Genomic DNA, 18543 nt, shown 5'->3' with positions numbered 1-18543 from the left:
TTCGCTCGGACAAACGTTCCGCAGCAGCAGCAGGCTCAAGACCTGGAGTTCAAGGGCGACCCTCTCAATGAGGGTACGCCGGTCCCCTCCTCGATTCCTGTTATAGGAGGATGTCTTTCCCTCTTTCTCGAGGAGTGGGCCAAGATTACCTCAGATCAGTGGGTCTTGGGACCTGATCAGAGAAGGATACCAAATAGAATTTGATGCCCCGATAAGAGATGTGTTTGTGGCGTCCCAATGGTGTTCTGCCGCCAAACGGGCGGCAGTAGAGGAGACCTTACAAGGCTTGATTCACATTGGGGCGGTTTCCCCCGGTGCCTCCCGCCGATTTCGGCTGCTACTCCATTTACTTCGTGGTGCCGCGAAAAGGTGGGTCTTTTCGCCCTATTCTGGACTTAAAAGAATTAAACAAGTCCCTAAGAGTGCGGCATTTTCACATGGAAACCCTGCACTCCGTCAGTACGGCGGTACAGCCAGGAGAGTTTCTCTCACATCTCTGGACCTGAAAGAAGCTTACTTGCACATTCCAATTTGGCCCCCGCACCAGACATTTCTGCGGTTTGCGGTGATGGGAAAACATTTCCAGTTTCGGGCCTTGCCTTTTGGCCTCGCCACAGCTCCCCGAACCTTTTCCAAGGTAATGGTGGTAGTAGCTGCTTTTCTTAGGCGAGAAGGTATCCGGGTTCACCCGTACCTAGACGACTGGTTCATCAGAGCAGACTCCGCAACAGAGAGCCATCAAGCTACAGCCAGAGTGGTCTCAGTACTGCAATCTCTGGGCTGGGTCATCAATGTAGCCAAAAGTCACCTGACCCCCTCGCAATCTCTAGAATATTTGGGGGCACGGTTCGACACAGACTCGGGATATGTATTCCTACACGAGCAAATGCAGTGCAAGCTTCAGAATCAGGTCCATCTGCTCCTGAGGATGCCCCGCCCGCGAGCTTGGGACATTGTCCAGCTGTTGGGATCGATGACGGCCACCTTGGATTTGGTGCCCTGGGCGAGAGCACACCTGAGACCTCTGCAGTATTCCCTGCTTCAACTATGGTCTCCAGTATCTCAGGATTATCAATGCAGACTCTCTTGGCTCCCTGTGACCCAACTCAACATGGAGTGGTGGCTCTCAGACAGCATGCTGCGGCGAGGAATGCCGCTGGCACTCCCCGATTGGTGCCTAGTGGTGACAGATGCCAGCCTGAAGGGCTGGGGCGCACATTGTAAGGGGAAGCATGCCCAGGGTCTTTGGACACCCGACGAGTCAGAGTGGTCCATCAATCGCCTAGAGTTGAAAGCGGTGTTTCAGGCGCTTCTGGCCTTTCAAGTGACCCTGGAAGGATTGGCTGTCAGAGTGATGTCGGACAACACGACAACAGTGGCCTACATAAACCGACAAGGCGGCACTCAGTGCAGAGCGCTGGCTGCGCAGGCCGAACAGATTTGCCACTGTGCCGAGCTGCATCTACAGTTTCCTTCGGCAGCTCACACTGCAGGTCAGAGCAACGTGCAAGCCGATTATCTAAGCAGGCATCAAATTGATCCAGCGGAATGGGAACTTGCAGACGAAGTATTCCTGCAGATATGGGCCAAATGGGGCAAGCCCGTAATGGATCTTATGGTGACAAGCTCAAATGCCAAAGTCCCGTGCTTTTCAGCAGACGGAGAGATCCTCGCTCAGCCGGGTTGGATGCCTTGGCTCAACCCTGGCCTCTGGGCCTCTGGTATGTGGCCCTTGATAGGGCGTATGCTTCTGCGGATTCGGCTTCACCCAGGAGAAGTGGTTCTCATCGCCCCGGATTGGCTCAGGGGGCCTTGGTATGCGGACCTCCGACAGATGTTAGTGGAGGCTCCCCTTCCTTTACCTCTGGTACCGAACCTGTTGTCGCAGGGACCGGTGGCCATGGAGGACGCCTGCCGTTTTGGTCTTACGGCATGGCTATTGAGAGGGCGCAATTGAGAGGCAAAGGCTATTCCAATAATGTTATTTCCATTCTCCTGCAGGCCCGCAAGCGGTCCACTTCCGTGGCTTATGCCAGGATCTGGCGCCAGTTTGAGGCTTGGTGTGTTTCAAAAGCGATCACACCCATGCGGGCTCCTGTCTCGCCGATTCTGGACTTTTTGCAGGATGGTGTACAAAAAGGCTTGGCCTATAATTCCCTGCGGGTGCAAGTGGCAGCATTGGCCTCCCTTCATGGTAAGGTTGCAGGCGTGTCTTTAGCTGCTCATCCAGATGTGGCACGGTTTCTTTGAGGGGTGCTTCGGCTCCGTCCTCCCGTGTAGGCACCTTGTCCAGCTTGAAACCTGGGGCTAGTTTTGAAGGCTCTGCAGGGTTCTCCTTTTGAGCCGCTACGGCGAGGTCAGAGAAAGATTTGACACTAAAGGCCGTTTTTCTGGTGGCCATTACTTCGGTGAGACGGGTGTCAGAACTCCAGGCGCTGTCCTGTCGAGACCCATTTCTGCAATTTTCAAAGTCCGGGGTCACAGTTCATACCATGCTTCATACCTAAGGTGGTTTCAGCGTTTCACCTAAACCAGCCTATTTTTCTACCCTCTTTTGTTAAGGAGGAGTTTCCAGAATCCTTTGGGCAGTTGCACCTGTTGGATGTGCGCAAGACTCTGTTGCAGTATCTGCGAGTTACTAATTCTTTCAGGACCTCTGATCATTTGTTTGTTTTACTATCAGGTTCTCGCAGGGGGTCTCCAGCGTCTAAAGCCACTATTTCCCGCTGGCTCAAAGAAGCTATCTTTTCAGCTTATCTGCTTGCTGGCCGGCCTCTGCCTGTAGCCTTTAAGGCACATTCTACCAGAGCGATTTCTTCCTCTTGAGCTGAAACTGGAGCACTCTCTCTTCATGAGATTTGCAGTGCAGCAACATGGGCTTCGAAGCTCTCATTTGCCCGACATTACAAGCTGGATGTGGCTGCTAGGAGGGATGCGCGTTTTGGAGCACAAGTGCTAGCGCGTGGTGTGACTTGTTCCCACCTTATAGAGGGATTGCTTTGATACATCCCATATGTAATGGCTTCATCTGCTTGATGACAAGGAAGGGAAAATTAGGTTCTTACCTTGGTAATTTTCTTTCCTTTAGTCATAGCTGATGAAGCCATGAGCCCTCCCTGTATGATTGTCTGTATGATGTGAATCTGTTTCAGGTTCTGTTCTTGTTTCCTGAAGTTCTAATCCTTCCTTGGGAGAAAGTTGGAAAACAGTCTTCAGGATTCTTGTTCACTTATAGGAGGATGAGTTCATTCCCTCCAATTCATGTGTAGGAGTTTGAGTTCATTCCTTCCAGGAGGATGTGTGTATTCCCTCCATAAATACAAAGAGGAGGACGAGTTTATTCCCTCCAGGAGGATGTGTTCATTCCCTCCTTTTGAGTTCATGCCCTTGTTATGGGGCCATCGTTCGCTGTGAGGAAAGTTCATGTTATTCCCATTGTGGTTTGTTATACTGCTTTGGAAGCTTCAAATACTGAAGAGACAGTGGAGCTAGCTGACCATGTGGCACTGTGAAATTTGAGTGCTCTCTATCTCCCCCTGCTGGTTGATGGACACAACCCATACGTAATGGCTAAAGGAAAGAAAATTACCAAGGTAAGAACCTAATTTTCCCATCACCTAGGAAGGCCAAACACTCTCAGGCTGCCACTTTCTGAATTGCCTGAAGTCTGTGTAGAAGCCTCATCAGAGGCCTAAAGAACAGACTAATGGCAGAATTCCAGATGTGACCTACATAAGAATAGCCATACTTGGGCGGACTGATGGTCAATCTAGCCTAGTATCTTGCTGCCAGCAAAGGATAATCCAGGTCACAAGTACCTGGCAGAATCCCAAATGGTAAGATTTCATGCTACCAATCCCAGGGACAAGTGGCTTTCCCCATTTCTAACTCAATAGCAGACTATGGACTTTTCCTCCAGGAACTTGTCCAAACCTTTTTTAAACCCAGACAAGCTAACCACTGTTACTTCATGTCTTCCGGTATCGAGAGCCAAAGCTTAACTATTTGTTGAGTAAAAAAATATTTCCTCCTATTCCTTTTAAAAGTATTGTCATGTAATTTCTTAGAGTGCCCCCTATTCTTAATACTTTTTGAAAGAATAAACAATCTATTCACATTTACCCGTTCTATACAACTCAGGATTTGAGTTACTTCTATCATATCCCCCCAAGCTGTCTCTTTTCCTTGCTGAACAGCTCTAACTTTTTAAGTCTGTCCTCATACGAGAGGAGTTCAATCCTCTTGATCATTTTGTTTGCCCTTCTTTGAATCTTAGATAAGTCAATCAGAATTCTACACAATACTCAAGGTGAGGTTGCACCATAGAGCGATACAGAGATGTTATAGTGTTCTTTGTCTTATTTTCTATTCCTATACTAGTAATTCCTAATATTGTTTGCTTTTTTGGGTACCACCACATACTAGGTAGAAGATTTCAGCATATTGGGCTAGATTCTATAAATCATGTTTCATGGGTGTTCCAAAATGTATGCGCCTAGTTATAGAATATGGCCTCGTGTGCTTAAATCTATGTGCTGTGATTTATGCCACGTTTTTGTTGATATAAATGGATGTGCATAGATGTAGGCGCTGAAATATCAACTAAGCGTATTCTATAATTGGTGCCTAAATATAAGCGTCGATTATAGCATACACCTAGTTGGCACTGATTTCCCCAATGAATATGCATGAGATATCAAACATACAAATGGCAAGAGGCGTACTCACTCGCAAATGCGCAGTAGAGACCTTCTCTGTCCCGCGTCAATATGTGATGATGGGGGCGTGACAAAGAGGGAACCTGCGTACCTGCGAGTGAGGGAACCGCCATCGCCACCGCTCCCACCCCCAGGGTTGCCGCTACCGCTTCCCCCACCCAACCTCCACTCGGCCCAGGTACCTGGCTTCACTAGTCAAACTGGCGGAACGCAGCACACAGCTCATCTGAGCTGCCATTGGCCTTCCTTACCTGCCTGTGTCCCGCCCTCACCGACGTTACGTCCCATGAGGGCGGAACACACGCAGAGAAGAAGGAAGGCCGACGGCAGCTCAGATGAGCTGTGTGCTGCGTTCCGCCGGTTTGAATAGTGAAGCCAGGTACCTGGCCCGGGTGAAGGGGTGGCGGCGGCGGCGACCTAGCCGGGGGGGGGGGGGGCCTTTCAAACCCCCCTTCCTTTACTAGCCCGTTTTTACGGACTCAACGGCTAGTATTTGCATATACTGCCTCCGTTGTATGTAAATATATCTCATTGGGGAAAATCATTGGGGAAAATCTGAAAACCAGACCCAGCAAGGGTCGAGGTCAGGGCCAGCTTTAGGGGGTAGTAAACAGGGCAATTGCCCTGGGCCCCCATACTACAGGGGGCCCCCAAACCTGCCTCAAGCTTAGGAATACATAGGCTGAAGATCAGCTTTGGGACACCCTCCCCAGTTTCTCTTCTGGACCTCTGAATGTCTATCACTAGCCCTGGCCGAGGTTGGACACCCATGATTTACCCCATCAACAGGCAAGAGTTCCCAAGTCTGTTTTCATGTCTTAAATGTGTGATGCATTATAAGGTTATATATTTATAAGGTTAACTGTTGACATAGCATACAATGTTATAAAGGTAACCTCATTTCTTTTGAATTGTCTAGATCTGCCACCTCCTCCAGTGCCACCTCCCATTATAAAATCTCCGAACGCACTACCCAGGCCTCAGTTGGAAGTACGTCATGGTATGTTGCAGAAACACACCTCTGTTGACCAAAGAACAGACCAACCAGCAGAGCGGAAAGCAGCAGGCTACAAGGGAAGGGAAGGGGCAGACTTCAGATATCAGTCTGATTTGCGGACAAGTTCTGGGGAACGTAGAGAGCCACAAGAGCAAAGCGAAGGGAGGATGCGAGGCAGCAAGGCTATGAAGCGAGAGGGCACGTCAGCAAAAACTCACCATCTCCAAGGTATGCTACTAAAATGTTTCATTCTTTAGTGTCAAACAGCATAGCCTGTGTAAAAGAACGTCTTGGACTTAATTTTGATTATGTTCCTTTTTTTAATTTAAGAAAATTTTATTCAAAAATGTGAATAATATGAACAATAAATAACAAAACAATACATAGTCAAAGTGACGGTTAATGGTATATATAGTCCAGGGAAAAACATTATCAAATAACAATTAGAAACAATGCAGCAAAAGCAATGGAGATTGCAAAAAGTAACAAAAACAAAAAACATGTAAGCACCCTTATAAATGTATGAAACAGAATGGAATATAATAATAAAAAAAAATTTGAGTTTATAAAATTGGAACAAAATCAGCCAACATACATCCTGGAACGTTATTGGGAAAATGTAGAAATAGGTGACAAAGGGCTCATTTTCAAAAGAGAAAAACGTCCAAAAAGTGTCATAAAGCACCATTTGCAAGGATTTCTTCTCAAAATGTCTAAATTGGTATTTTCAAAACCTATTTTGCAGAGGTCTATCTTGCTTTTTGACTGCAGTGCATCCAAATCACAAGGGGGCATATTTGGGATATTTTGAAGGCGGGATTAGGGAGGGCCTAACTCTTGGACGTTTTACAGCCATAATGAAACAAAATCAAAACTTCTAGGGTGAAAACTTCAATGTTTTGGTCTAGACCTTTTTTTCTAATGAATAAGAAGACACAAAAAGGTGCCATAAATGGCCAGATAACCATTGGAGGGATTCAGGGATGGACCCCCCCCCCTTACTCCCCCAGTGGTCACTGATCACCCCCTCCCCCTCTCACCCCACAAAAATGTGAATAAATATAGTACTTACCAGCCTCCATGACTTCCTCAGATGTTATAGCCAGGAGTAGTGTAGTGGTGGGTGCAGTGAACTATAGACAGGTGGACCAAGGCTCATACCTTCTCCAACCCATTACACTTGTGGTGAAAACTGTGAGCCCTCCAAAACTCACTAGAAACCCACTGTACCGACATATTGGTGCCCTCTTCACCTATAAGGACTATTATAGTGTTGTACAGTTGGGGGTAGTGGGTTTTTGAGATAAGGGAGCAATGGTGAGATGTGTACCTGGGAACATTTATATGACGTCCACAGCAGTGCCCACTAGGGTGTCCCATTGCTCTCCTGGGATGTGTGGGTTAGCAGTCTGCTAAAAATGCTGGCCCCGGGGGCGTGTCAAGATGGCGGTGTGACCGGATGGTTTGTGAGACGCTGCTACTTAGCTGGAATTAAAGAGTAATTCTTTACCTCTTAAAATTATGCCTCATACCAAACGGAAAGGGATGGTGAGGTTAGTGCCCCCACCTTCCTCAACCTCGTCCCCGATCCAGCCGAGTTTGGAGCACATCTTCGCCGGGACCTCCCAGGTATTGAGGGGAGCGGATACCATAGTAAGGGAATCTGAAGAAGCGGAGCCCTTACGGGGAGATGAGACATCCCTCTCCCCTCCTTCAACATCGCAGATTCCTCCGTGCCCAACGTTAGCAGCTTCGTTAGAGGGAACCCGGAACACCACCGGAAGTGTGACAGAGGTGGAACCCAGCGGGGGACTAGCGTTGCTGTAGAAGTTGCTGAGGTCTGAGGCCCAATAATCCCTTGGAGCTTCAGAGAAAATTCCGGAGGTTAATCTAGAAAGGATTTGGCTGATGTTAATCAAAATGGACTCAACCCTGCAGATATCTTCAGGTGAAGTAAATGCTCTTTATACTAAATTTGAAGATTTAAAAAATACAGTGGACTCAGTTAAAGAGGAATTAGCCATGCGAGTTACACAGCTGCAAAAAGATGTTGAACAGTTTCAAGAAAGTAAAGCTACTGTAGCTAAGGATAATCTGGATATTCGTAGAAAAATTGAGCAGATAGAGAATTTCAACAGACGTTTGAATCTGCGCCTTCTGAATTTTCCCAAGCTCCCTGGGACTAATCCACTGGAATTATTCAGAAGATACTTAACAGAAAATTTAAAGATACCACTGGAAGCTATACTTCCAATAAATAAGATTTTCTATTTACCTAGTAACCCCAGGGGGGAAGAAGGAGAAATAAGGGGTGCAGAAAATGTGAACTTTGATGTGAATACTATATCTGCCATACTGGAACAGTCTTTGGAAAATGTAACAGAGAGGGCTACACTCTTAGTTTCCTTTATTTTCGAACAGGATCTTAATTCTGTCCTGAGACTTTATTTTAAGAACACCAATTCTCATTTTGGAAGTAGGAAAATATGGATATATCCTGACGTAACAAAGTTGACCCAGCAGAAGAGGAAAGCCTTTTTGGCTATGAAACCGAGGACAGTTGAAGTGGGGGGATCTTTTTTTCTCGCCTACCCTTGTAAATGTATTGTTCGGCTGGGTCAGATGAAATATGTTTTCTTTTCTCCTGATCAACTGAAATCCTTTCTAGATTTAAAACAACTAAAATAACGTCTGTTTAAATTGTGTTGGAGGATTGCACGTAACCTTAATTAAGTTATAATTATTTTCCTTTGTAATCTCTAATTCATTAACGCCCTCACTCAGTGTGTGGTCTAGCAAAGCGGAATAATTGTGGTTTAAAAGTCAACTAATATTCTTAGATTTTTTCCTTTGTACTTATCTTCATTTTACTTTTCTTATATCTTAATATTACCTTGCTGTATTTCAGTTGACAAGTGTACTCTTGTTAAAAGAACTTAAAATCAATAAATAATAAAAAAAAAATGCTGGCCCCTCCTACATCCCAATGGCTTGATTTTGTGCATTTTTGCCTTGTGGGATTTTCTTTCTGAAAATGGCCTAAAACGATAAATGCACAAAGCCTTGTTCGAAATGATATTTTGAAAAAGAGACATTTTTCTTTTTTCAAAATTGGGTAGATTTCCTATTCAGATTTGGTAGATTTAGCACAAAGGGCCTTATTCTATAAAGGTTATGCTCCTAAATTTACACTCCTAATTTATGAGCATAATTTATGTTCCTAAGTTTATGCTGTTAAATTACGAGCATATCTATTTTGGCGCATAGAGTATGCTCCTAATTTAGGAGCATAACTTTTATAGAATAAGGCCCAAAATGTCCAAAATCTGACTTAGATGCAATATCGAAAATGTCCCTCTAGATCTTCTCTACTGTAGTAAATTTATTAGTATATTCATCTGCTTTACACTCATATCTATGAATCATAAATTTTAATGACGTTCCTAGTTTAATAAGCAAGTCTTTCTGGTGGGTGTCACATCTTATTTCCTTTGGTGAAGGCATAGTAATTAAGGATTGGAAGTCAGTGACATTTCCTCTCATTTCCTGGCATTGGCAAATGAAAATCTGTTGTGTTTTTTCATTTGCCAATGACAGGAGGCTACCTGCTGCCACAGGATGTGACCAAGACCAATATTCAGTTCACCATGTGGTAAGCTAGTGCTTGGCAGGCTGAATACCAGCCTTGTCCCAATCTTGGCTGTGGCTGATGCAGCCAAGTTCCTCCACCCCCTCCCCTATGATCCAGGCCTCCCCTTTTCAGGTACCTGCCAAGAGCAGGCAGTCCCCCCTCTCTTGTGGTCTTAAAGCCTACGTGAATATTCCTGGTGATGTAGTGAATCTTTTTGAGCAGGAGCGAAGCACTTTCTCTCCTGCTTATGGCTGTACCTTACCCAGTGTGGTTGCAGTCTCTTGCTATAGTCTTGCGGTACTGCGTAGGAGTCACTTTAGTACAGTGAGACTATGGCAAGAGGTTGCAACCTCCATATTGTGTGATCAAAGTAAATGAGTTCAACAGTATCTTGATACCCACCTTGCCTTTAATTTTAGGGGGAATTCATAGCTACCCAAAAGTATTTTGATGTCAGATGTCTGGCTGCTTGCGTTAAGAACCCACATAATCTCTGTTTTGCATGAGCGCAGACAACTAGAGCTATTAGCAAGCACTTATGTTAGTACTTGTTAACACTGTTAACTGTTAATATTAGTAACTAGGCCCATTTTGTAAAATGGGATCTATTAAAATGACACATGTGAGTAACTCCAGCTGCTGTAGGTTTTTTCCCCATTCTTGATTATGCTCTTAGGTAGTCGATTTACTCAAAGCTGTAGGTAGATCGGGTTCAGTGGGTAAGAGTAGTCATATGTTATGAGGGTAAATATAGATTTTTGTAGCCATCAAGTGAAACAGCTCAGCTATAGGCTTAAAGTAGATATTAAATAAAAATGGTGAGTCCTTGTGTATGTTCTCTCATACTTCATTAATGACTTAGCTTCTCTTGATTCTATTTTGTATTTCTTACACAGAGGATATCTTGCCATACTGTAGACCTACATTCCCCACTTCCAATAATCCTAGAGATCCTAGCTCCTCCAGCTCAATGTCCTCAAGAGGCTCAGGAGGTAGACGGAGAGCAGATCAAGGAAGTACGGGCCGACGGAATGCTGCAGAGATGCAGGTTTTAGGAACTTATGAACGAGGAGAAGAGGAAGAAGGGCTACAGGTAAAGCAAGAGATCCATTATTATTTGCACCCTTTATCTTTGCTCAGTTGTTATAGATTATTTTACTTGTGGGATGTACAAAAAATGTATAACCTGGAAAACTTTAAATAAATTCTTTCTCTATTAGTCATACACTGGAAAAGGTTGTAGGGATTGTGCTGGTATTATTGGAGAATCTATAGCTTATTCAACAATGTCATGAGAGTTTGTGTAGAGTTGTCTCAGAGTGAACATAATGTTCTGTGGAAGAACAGAGAAAGGCATGACTTGTATACATTTGTGTAAGAAACAAACATAATTCATTTTTAGATATTTCAGCAGTATTCAACATGGTTGGTCATGTGATTTTATTGGATTGGCTAGGAAATTATGGGATAGTAGAGCAGGTGCTGTTATGGTTTGACAGCAGACAAAAGTAGAGGCTAAAAAAGGATGAATCCAACACTGAAGATGATATCCAACATTCTTTTATTGATTGATAAAGAGGGGACCCGACACAGTCCATGTTTCGGCGCCTACAAGCGCCTACATCAGCGGTCAAATAATAAACTCGGGTCAAAAGCGCTGGTATACAACTCTGCACATATATGAGAACGTAGAGTTGTGAATGAGGTCAAACTAATCAGAGTGCAATCGCGGGTAAACCGACACTGGAAAATGCTATAGGGTCTACCCATTTCGTGGTCCAAACCCCCCCTTGTTTCCCAGACGTGGTAGAGAAATAGTCCAGCGTGCATCAATACACACACCCACACTATCGCAGGTCACGTTTTGGCATGCCTTTGTAAAAGGGCCCCTAAGTGAGGTCCAAAAAGAGAACCAAAGAGTCCAACGGATGTCTGAGGACATGGCTTTAGGACCCTGTACAGCAAAGACACTTTTGTTGACATTGACATTTAAAGTTTGAAGCTGCATAAGTAGAGGTAAACAGATTATTCTGCTTCAATTTCACATCTCAGAAGCTTTTGATACTGTAGATCACTCAGTGCTGTTGCATAGGCTTAGTGAATTGGGGATTGCCGATATAGTATTAAAATGGTTAGGTGAATTTCTTTTAAAAACTTAAAGGGTAAAGAAAAACGAAGATGTTTCGCCTCCCTGGCGGCTTGAATGTGGGGTCCTCAAGGGCTCAACGCTCTCCCCATGTTGTTCAATTTATATTTGTTTGCTTGGTAAAAATGCTGGCCAAGTTGGGAATTTATATTTTGTCTTATGATGACAGTAACATATTTTTGTTGTGTCCAGAACAGAGTTCTTTCGATGATAACATTTTCAAGTTTGAGACAAAACATTTCATTGATAGATTCCTGGACTTTACTTTTTGAAGTTAAACAAGTCCAACACTAAAATCTTGTGGTTTGGGGATTATAAGTCTATACCAGTCAAAGAATTAAAATTGACATCCGGGGAAATTTTGAAAATTGAAAAAGAGTTGAGAGTTCTGGGCATTGTCTTAGGCTCAAGATTGGCTTTTGAATCACAGGTAAACAATTTAGTGACAAATTTCTTGTTTAAGTTACACCAGCTTAGAGCAATTAGAGCTTCACTTGGTAAAAAATAGTTTCAGGTTGTTGCTGAATCTATATTAGTCCAAACTGCAGAGAAAGCTTCAACTACTGCAGAACATGACCACCAAGTTGATATTTTATTTGGTTAAGTTTGAGTGTCCCTGTCCATTGTTGGTTGCCTTTTACTGGCTTCCAATAAATAAGAGAGTTGAGTTTAAAATTGCTTGTTTGATTTATAAAGCCTTTTATGGTCTAAATTCTGAAGGCTTGATTGAACCTCTATCCCTGCCAAACAATTTGCTGACATCAAGGAATACTCAGAAGTTAAAGCTCAATTATCCAGCAGTAAAGGCTGTTAAATATAAAACATTGTTTCCTTTTTATGGTATAAGAATCTAGAACAGTCTTCCATCTTAGATTAGAATGTTGCCAACTTACTTGTTTTGTAAAGCTTTGAAACATATTTGTTTTCTGAGATATGATTTTAGTTGAATAATGTAATTCTGTTGTTCAAGCTTAGTATTATGGTATTGTCCTTCGACTGAAGAGATTTTCTTGGTGTTCTCCGCTTAGAATGTAGTGGAATATAAGCCTGTATGTAGTATAGTAATTACAGTTTTGGAAATTAGTTGGTGGCATGAATTTTTGTATTTTAGTATGTTGGTTGAGTATGGGTTGTGCACGGTAGGGGGGAGAGGGTTAGGGTTTGAAATTTTTTTTTGTTTTATGTATAGTATGTTTTGTTTTTATGATTTATGTTGAGCATTTCTTATGTTGGGTTGTGATCTGCCTTGAAGCATTGTGATTAGCACAATATAAACATTTAAAATAAATTATGGTCAGAAACCAGACCTTTGTTTGCAAGACCAGAGTTGTTTTGTGAAGCTAATGAATATCCAATAGAAGACTCATTAGTGAACAAGCCAGATAGATGGCTGAATTGATTTTTTTTATCAGGCTATAGAAAGTAAGCATGAAATCTGAAATGAAAATTATTGTTCAAATTGGAAATGAAGCAAAGCAGGTTATGCAGATTTAATTTTTTTTATTTACATTAATATCAAATCGGGACTGCCATTATGATTACTAGTAAATTATCTGTATATCAGCAAACTTTTAACACTCTCCTTATACCATTTGATTGTTTGCAGGAAACGGAAAGCTGAAGAATATAGAAGTGAAATTGAGATATGTGCTGACGAAATATACTCAGAGAGATAACAATATCTCGAAGATACAGCTTGCTGGATAATGTTTGATGCCACAAATTCCCTTCAGTGCAATCAGAGTGTACAAATTTCACTTTCTTCAATCCATGATGTCAGCCGAACATTTATTTTCTTTAGTTTTGTTTGTTACACCTTCCTTCCTTGTTAGCCTTTCTGTTCTCCTCTTAGCAGCACTCATCAGGAAGAGCACCTGACAGTACCCGCCAACCAGCAAAGCTGAAAAGCAGCTGCCTGCAGAGCGGATGCCAGTGCTGCTTCAGGGATTGGCCAGCAGAGGGTGTCAACACCTGGAAATCCCTATTTTGCTTTCCCATTGCAACTTCCGTCCTCCTGGGAGGCGGGGCAAGGCACTCAGCAATATACCGACAAGCCACCAGCGCCCTTGGTTATACTAACACCTATCTGGGTACAGCAAATGTGATGCAAAGAAGTATCATAGGGTCATAATTTTGCTTCTTGCTGTATTTAGCACCTGTGAATTGCATATTTCAGTCCAAGAGGGGAACTGTTTTCATCAGTTCCACAGGTTTCTTATGCAGACAGTGTTTCGTTTTTCAGGCATAAGCTATAAGTGACATGATGGGCCGTAAATATGCCCCTTTTTTAAGCTACCATGGCCCTAAAATCGGTCTTCCTCATGTCCGTCATTTAAGTTGTGCTTGTAGCAAAATTGTGCTACTGGGTGAATGGAGGTTAAATCAATTGTGTCTCTGGTAGTCTCAGGATATCGTACAGGAAGTCTAGCAAAAACAAAAAAGAAATTTTTTCCATGCAGAACGTGCTAATGGAGAGAGAAGGTTGTGGGAAGGGCAAACCTGGCTTTCCTAATATTGGACAGAGCAAATAAGGTATCTTAGTAATCCCTATCTTAGATTCCAACTTTTATAAGTCAGTTCACTTTTCAAAAAGTGAAAGTGCCACTTGAGGAAGGTTTATTTGATCTTGTCGTCTTTTTTTTTTTTTTTTTTTTTTTTTTGAGAAAAAAAATTGTAATGCACTGTTTTGTGTTTTTTTTTTTTTTTTTTGGTTTTAAAAGCACAATCACTAAACATTATTTGTAAACCATTGTAACTATTAACCTTTTTTTGTGTGTCTTACTGAAAATTGTTGAGAAGAATCATTTTTATTCCTCATCTGTGTTAACAATGAGTCTGTAGGCAAATTTGTTTGAAAGATGTCAGATGGCAAAGATATAATTATATATAAATATACACATACATACACACACCAACGTAGAGGGGTGATCAGTTGGCCAATTCTCACTTTCCTTGACCATTTAAGGTTCATTTTTTATGACCTGTCTTACCAGCCCAAAAATTCAATGAAGCTCAAATTGAAGATATTTTTTATTTTTCAGTTTCCCAATTGAATGTCTTCCATCCCTAGATTTTACAATCCATGTTATTTTTCTTTCCCTCTCTCTTTTTTGTTGTTGTTGTTTTGTAATAATATTTCTTCCATTTGTCTTGGGTGCTAATGGAAAATTGTGTATTTGCTTGTGGAGGCATCAGGACTAGCATCACTGAAATAAAAAAAAAAAACAACAAATTGATTAGCTGAATATGGAAGACTGAAACATTTCATTTAGTTAATTTAAAAACCACAAGAGTTAAACAGGATCACATAGAAAGGGTATGCTGTCTAAGGGAACAATCCATGTAAGTAATGTTTTATTATGTTCATGTAAGAAGCAACCTCTTATTTTTAGCCATAATTTTGCATAATGAGGATCAAATAATCAAAAATGTAATTTTTGTCACATTATTTATTAAATTGTTCTCAAATATCATTTTGTTGTTTTCTTCCTTGGTTTACCTGTATGTTGCTTTGGTTTACAGAACAGAATTCTACTGGATTTTAGATATTATTCATCTTTTCCCCAATTCAAGCACAAGGCAAATTAATTCATGAGCTGTTTCTTTTGCCCAAATGGGCTCACAGTCCTAAATTGTACCCAAGTCAATGAAAAATATATAATTTGCCCACACTCACAAAGAGTGTCCGTAACAGAAGTAGGATTTGAACCCTGGCTTCTCTGGTTCACAGTCTGCTTTTCTTGCCTCTAAATTATGTCTCCATATATTTTTTATTCAAATATCTTTATTGAACGTTTGGTATATTTTAAACTGGCATAAGGTAACAAACCTGTCCTGCTGCACAAAATTAATCATTTCCACTGCACACACATATTTGCTATATTCTGCTGAAGAATTTGCCACTTACACTGAAATCTATATAGGTGGTTATGTTTGCTCTGCTGCTATAGCCTTGTATTTTCTTGCAGACATACCATATTCCACCACTTATATATGTCCAATACCAAGCAATATAGTCAGAGACCAAGAAAATGTGGCAGAATGATACAGAAATATTTTCCATTGTATTGAATGCTACCTGCTTAATTAAATGGACTTTTCAAGAACATCTTCATAAGTTGCCTATTCATGGAGCGGAGAAGTTAGTACAGTGAGTTGTGGACCTGGGAAACCGGGTTTGATTCCTGCTACTGCCTAATGACTAGCAGTGGGTTGAGATTCTGGGAAACCAGGATCAATTCTGGAGGAGTAGTCTAATTTTTAATGCAGCAGGCTTTGATCCTGATGACCTGGGTTCGATTCTCACTTGAGCTCCTTGTGACCTTGGGCAAGTCACTTAACCCTCCATTGTCCCATGTACAAAAACTTAGATTGTGTGCCCTCTAGGGACAGAAAAGTACCTGAATACACCCCTGGATTTTATCTAGCAAGCAACTCAATTGGGTTACTAAGATAATGAGCACTTATAACAGCACTTAACAAGCAATAATGAACACTAATTGGCACTGATTAGAATTTAGGTGCACAACTCGCTAAGCATATTCTATAACGATGTGTGCCGAACTTGTAATGTGTGCAGGCAAAAAGGGGCATGGTTATAGGCAGGGAAATGGGCATTTCATGGGCATTCTGAAATTTGTTTGCCTACTTATATAATATGTGTGCCTAAATCTACGTGCTGGGATTTATTGCACATTTTTGTTGGTGTAAACGGATGCGCATAGATTTAGGCACTGAAATATCAGCTAAGCGTATTCTATAATTGGTGCCTAAACCTAGGGGCCGATTATAGAATACACGTAGTCAGCGCTGATTTTTTTAGGCGCCATATGTAGAATATCCCCCATAATGTGTACAGCGCTGTATTCATCTAGTAGCACTATAGAAATGATTAGTAGTAGTATTAATAGTAGTAGTACTCTGCAGCTCTGTGTGACCCTGGGCAAGTCACTTAGCCCTCCACTGCCCCAGGTACAATAATACTAGATTGTGAGCCTATTAGGGACAGTACTAGTTCCTGAAAAAGAAAAACTGTAAACCACTTAAGTCTAGGCAGTATATAAATAAATAAATGTGTGCATCTTGTGAACTCCAGAAGGAAGCTCTCTTTGGCCAAGCATTAGCAGTAAATTTAAAAGATTGATGATATTCCACATACTTTGGCTTGGGGTGAAGTTCATTACTGTCAAGGTTCGTGCAAAACTAACTCATTTGGAGACACCCCTTACCTCAAGAGACTTTGAGTTACCAATTCGTGGACTACCATTATCATACTATCTACAGTATTGTTCATAGTATCTTCAAGTGCCCCATAAAATTTAACTCCTAGATATTTTATATAATCATACTGTCATTGAAACAGAGCTTCACATCGTCCAGACACACATGGATATTTAGGGGGAGAGTTATCAATGTAGGCTTTTGGGGATTATTTTACCATGTCATGCTGTTTTTGCATAGGGTCTCATTGCATAAAATGGGATCCTGTGCTAAAATAGCACAATTATGGCAACATAACTCATTTTAACAGTAAGTCCACACTGATAACTTACCCCCTTAATGGTAGGATTCTCTCCACCAGAAAGTGGAGAGAATTTCTTGATTATTTCTGGCAGATGTGGAAGAATTCACTGTCATGATGCCATAATGTCATCTTCAAATATTGAGAGTTTGCACTTTGCCATTCAGAAAATTAAAGATAATCCAATGGCAAGGGGGTTCAAAGCAATATTATAAAAAGTAGTGAAAGGTGGGCATGCTTGGTGTGTTCAACGATATAAAAATATTAGACCATTGACGAATAGCTATGCTATGGGGAAAGCATATAAAAGGCACACCATTTGTATAAATCTGGAACCCAGCCCAAATCAGTCCATGACACTAAGGGCCCTGTTTATTAAGGTGCGTTAGTGTTTTTAGCGTGCCTACACTTAGCGCGTGCACTAGCTGTGTAGGCGCTATAGGATATTGTAGGCACGTACCTGGTTAACGTGCATTAAAAATGTTAATGCACCTATAACACTGCTTAGTAAACAGGGCCCTAAGGGCCACTTTTACTAAAAGGACATTAGAATCTGGGATTAGCACAGTTTTCACACGAGACTTTCCTATGCACTAAGCCATATTTAAAGCAGCAGTACTTTAGGGCTTTTTATTATTTACTGACACAAATGAAACGGGTGCGCCTAGCAAGGTTTTCCTCAGAGTGTGTATGTTTGAGAGAGTGTATGTGAGATTGACTGTGTGTGAGAGAGAGAGTGAATGTGTGAGTGTGTGTGTGTGGTGTAGAGGAGAGAGAGAGTGAGTCTGGGGTGCGAGTGTCTGTGAGAGAGAGAGAGTATGTGTGAGAATGAGTGTGTGCAAGTGCGTATGTGAGACAGTGAGGAGAGAGAGAGTGTGTTTCACACAGATACAGTGTATGCGAGAGAGAGTGTGTGTGAGACACCGACTCTCTGTGAGACTGAGTGTATGAGACCAAAAGAGTATGTGAGTGACTGTGTGGCACATAGAGTGGAGTGGAGGAGTGACCTAGTGGTTAGGGTGGTGGACTTTGGTCCTGGGGAACTGAGGAACTGAGTTTGATTCCCACTTCAGGCACAGGCAGCTCCTTGTGACTCTGGGCAAGTCACTTAACCCTCTATTGCCCCAGGTACAAATAAGTCCCTGTATACAATATGTAAGCCGTATTGAGCTGCCATGAGTGGGAAAGTGCAGGGTACAAATGTAACAAAAAATAAATAGAGAGTTAATGTGATACAGTGTGAGACATAGTGTGTGAGAGTGAGAGAGAGAAAGACATTGACTGTGAGAGAGAGAGAGTGTGTGTGACAGAGATACCTCCCCCCCTCTCTGTTGTCAGGCCCCCCTCCCTCTCTCTGGTGTCAGGCCCCCCTCTCTCTCTCTGGTGTCTAAGCGTTACTGTGCAGGACGCTGAGCTCTGGCTGTGCTTCAAGGAACTGACCAATCCTATTTAATAGAATGCACCTCCAACATTCTGAAGCCGAGAAACCTCGTGTGGTTGGTCACTTCTGCTTGTGACGAACCCGGACGT

The 18543-nt window shown here is 42.3% G+C and overlaps 1 protein-coding gene across 2 annotated transcripts in view; it reads left to right on the top strand.

Annotated features, from left to right (window-relative positions):
* The window catches only part of ROBO1 (roundabout guidance receptor 1), a 578749-nt gene extending 563972 nt beyond the window's left edge, over window positions 1–14777 (top strand). For both annotated transcript variants that reach the window (XM_030204239.1, XM_030204238.1), the window contains 3 exons: window positions 5638–5943; window positions 10243–10439; window positions 13099–14777. In XM_030204239.1, the coding sequence (XP_030060099.1) occupies window positions 5638–5943; window positions 10243–10439; window positions 13099–13113 (518 nt within the window). In that variant the 3' untranslated portion in view covers window positions 13114–14777. The remainder of the gene's footprint in view (window positions 1–5637; window positions 5944–10242; window positions 10440–13098) is intronic.
* Window positions 14778–18543: the final 3766 nt, after the last annotated feature.

This window comes from Microcaecilia unicolor, chromosome 5, assembly GCF_901765095.1.
Source record: "Microcaecilia unicolor chromosome 5, aMicUni1.1, whole genome shotgun sequence".
Classification (NCBI taxonomy): Eukaryota; Metazoa; Chordata; class Amphibia; order Gymnophiona; family Siphonopidae; genus Microcaecilia; species Microcaecilia unicolor.
Note: the sequence above shows the minus strand (reverse complement) of the source record. Positions and strands in the feature narration are given on the sequence as shown.